Below are 2500 nucleotides of genomic sequence, written 5' to 3'. Positions count from 1 at the left end.
CAGGAGGAAAGGAGGAAAGAGAACGAGTGCGGTGCAGGAGAAAAGGTGTGGAGTTGAGCGAACAAGATTAGACGCGCCCCGATCTGAAACGAGTTTAAAAGACTCGGATTAACGGAAGGTGAAAAATTCTTTTGGGACTTTTCCCCTCGGAATCCGGGACGGATATTTCCTGACGAGATGAAGTGATTCCAACCAGCGGGAGTTTCTCAGGAATGGTCCAGGAATCTCTACCATCCCGAGTCTGTTGGATTTGCTTTCGGTGCCAGGAAACTTTTTTTCCACCATACTTTTTTCTCATCAGATCTCATTTTACCTTCAGCACCATCATCTTTTTTTTTCCTGTATCTGAGATTTGCTTACTTTTCGAAATTCCGAATCCTGGATGCAACCGTCGTTTTGGCGGACTCCGGATTCCTCATCTCATCTGCTTCCTCCAAGCTTCAGGAAAGCATGGACCGAAAGCATGGAAGCCTGGAAGAGATAAGGTTCCATCCCTGCTCGTCTGTTTGCTGTTATGAACTCTGAGACCAGACAATGGATTGGAGAGAACTGTAAGTATACACATTCATAGAGATCACAGATCTCTGTCCGGTCCAGAAGCCTACCTCGTCCTCCTCGTCCTCATCTTCATCTACATCCTCATTCTCATCCTTTTCCTCATTCATGTGCTGGAAGATTGCTCGCAAGTGTTAATAGGGTTTTTTTTTTTTTGGTACTGAAGCTGCTGTGTTTGCGTTTAGATTGCCAGGTGCCAGACACACACACACACACACACACACACACACACACACACGTCTCTCTCAGGGAGTTGCTCAGGTTCTCCAACACCTGATCCTTCTCATTCCTTAAAAGGTGTTGATTCATTTCCATCCCAGGAATCCTTGGACTTTACTGCACTTAGTGATTTGTGTTTAATTAAGAATTTATTGTTTTTTCCTCAATTTTTCTTTTTTCCTTTTTTTTCTAAAGAAACTCGTTAGCTGGTATACGATTAGCCATCGTGCTAGCTGGATAACTCTTGGAGCATATTTGGAGAGTTTCTCGTGTTGTATGTGTTGGTGCAGAAAAACTTTCTGCTTGAATGAAGGGAAAAAATAAAAGGATATATAGCCAGAATCTAAAAAGAAGTTTGTTTCCATGGTAACATAGTGTAGAATGAATGGAGTTAACGTACAGAAGTCTGAAGTTATTTGGATCTGGGGCTTTTATTTATTTATTTTTTATAAATATTTTCATGTTTAATTTTGTTGATTAAAAAAGGCAACAAAATTAATACATTATTATTAATATCAATATTATTATTATTATTATTATTATTATTATTATTATTATTATTATTGATGAATGTATTGATGCTCTTCTGTAGTGTTCTGAAATCCCTATAATGTGAACAATGAGATACAGTGAGATACAGTGAGATACAGTGAGATACAGTGAGATACAGTCCTCACAATCCAGTGTATTTCCACTATACACATGATGTGGCAAAGGTTTGTGGACACCTGACCATAAGATTGGCTTGTGCTTCTTTCTGAACATCCCATTCCACATTTATTCTCCATCCCCTGTTATAATAAGCTCCGCTTTCCTGGGAAGATGTTTCTCTAGATTTTGTGGAGATTCATTCAGACACAAGGTGTGAGTAAAGTCAGGTACTGATGTACTGTAGGTGAGAAGGTGAGGAGGTCTGGGGTGCAGTCAGTGTTCACATTCATCCTAAAGGTGTTCAGTAGAGTTTATAGCAGGAGATTTTTCACATCTTCTAACTCATAGAAAGCAGATCTTTATGGAGCTGGCTTTGTGTAGAGGAGCAGTGTCATGATGGAACAGGTTTGATTTCATGCCACTGCCTTCAAAGATGCAGTAGACAATTATGCACCTCCAACTTTTGAGGAACCAACCTTCCACTTCACTAATCACTTAATATAATATATTTATTTTTCTTGAACTCTTCCACTCACTATCATGGTTTTTGAGTGAACATGAAGATTCAATTTCATAAAGAAGTGTGTAAGTCATTTTGGATGAGGGCATCTCACTTCCACACAGTGCTGTAGTGCTGCAGTCCTCAAAGCAGGGTGTGAAGGTCAGAGAGAAGAAAAGGTTCTACAGCTAAACCACTTATCCAGATTGATTATTTGTTATCTTATTTTGAGGGTTGATGAGCCCTGCAGTGGCAATACAGTGGTGCTGGGTTTTGATCTCACAACCCCCTGAGCCCTTCCAGCACCTTAACCACCGAACTACCAGTGTGGATGATTAGAAACTTCTTCTCACCACATCACTACCATATACTTCATTCATTTATAACAAATATACATTTAAAATTTATAACTCACAAAACCTACAAATTTGCCCCTTCTGGTGATTACGGTTGGGGGAAACACTTGCTGAGACTTCATGAAGAACCTTGAGAGGAACCGGAGTCAAAAGGATGTAAATGTAGCAAACTCTTTATATTACTTACAGTCCAAATCTATCTTCATGGATCTTGAGTGAA

The 2500-nt window shown here is 39.7% G+C and overlaps 1 protein-coding gene across 2 annotated transcripts in view; it reads left to right on the top strand.

Annotated features, from left to right (window-relative positions):
- Positions 1-2500, top strand: part of kif26aa (kinesin family member 26Aa) — a 104295-nt gene that overhangs the window by 71280 nt on the left and 30515 nt on the right. Inside the window, exon 1 of one of the 2 annotated variants that reach the window (XM_083562583.1) lies at positions 1-551. This exon is cut by the window's left edge and continues 447 nt beyond it. The exons of the other annotated variant lie outside the window; for it this stretch is intronic. Coding sequence (XP_083418709.1) covers positions 535-551 — 17 coding nt within the window. The 5' untranslated portion in view covers positions 1-534. The remainder of the gene's footprint in view (positions 552-2500) is intronic. 2 annotated transcript variants of the gene reach the window in all.

Source organism: Silurus aristotelis, assembly GCF_946808225.1.
Source record: "Silurus aristotelis genome assembly, chromosome: 15".
Taxonomy (NCBI): Eukaryota; Metazoa; Chordata; class Actinopteri; order Siluriformes; family Siluridae; genus Silurus; species Silurus aristotelis.
The sequence above is the reverse complement of the archived record's forward strand: the minus strand, read 5'-3'. Positions and strand labels throughout refer to the sequence as shown.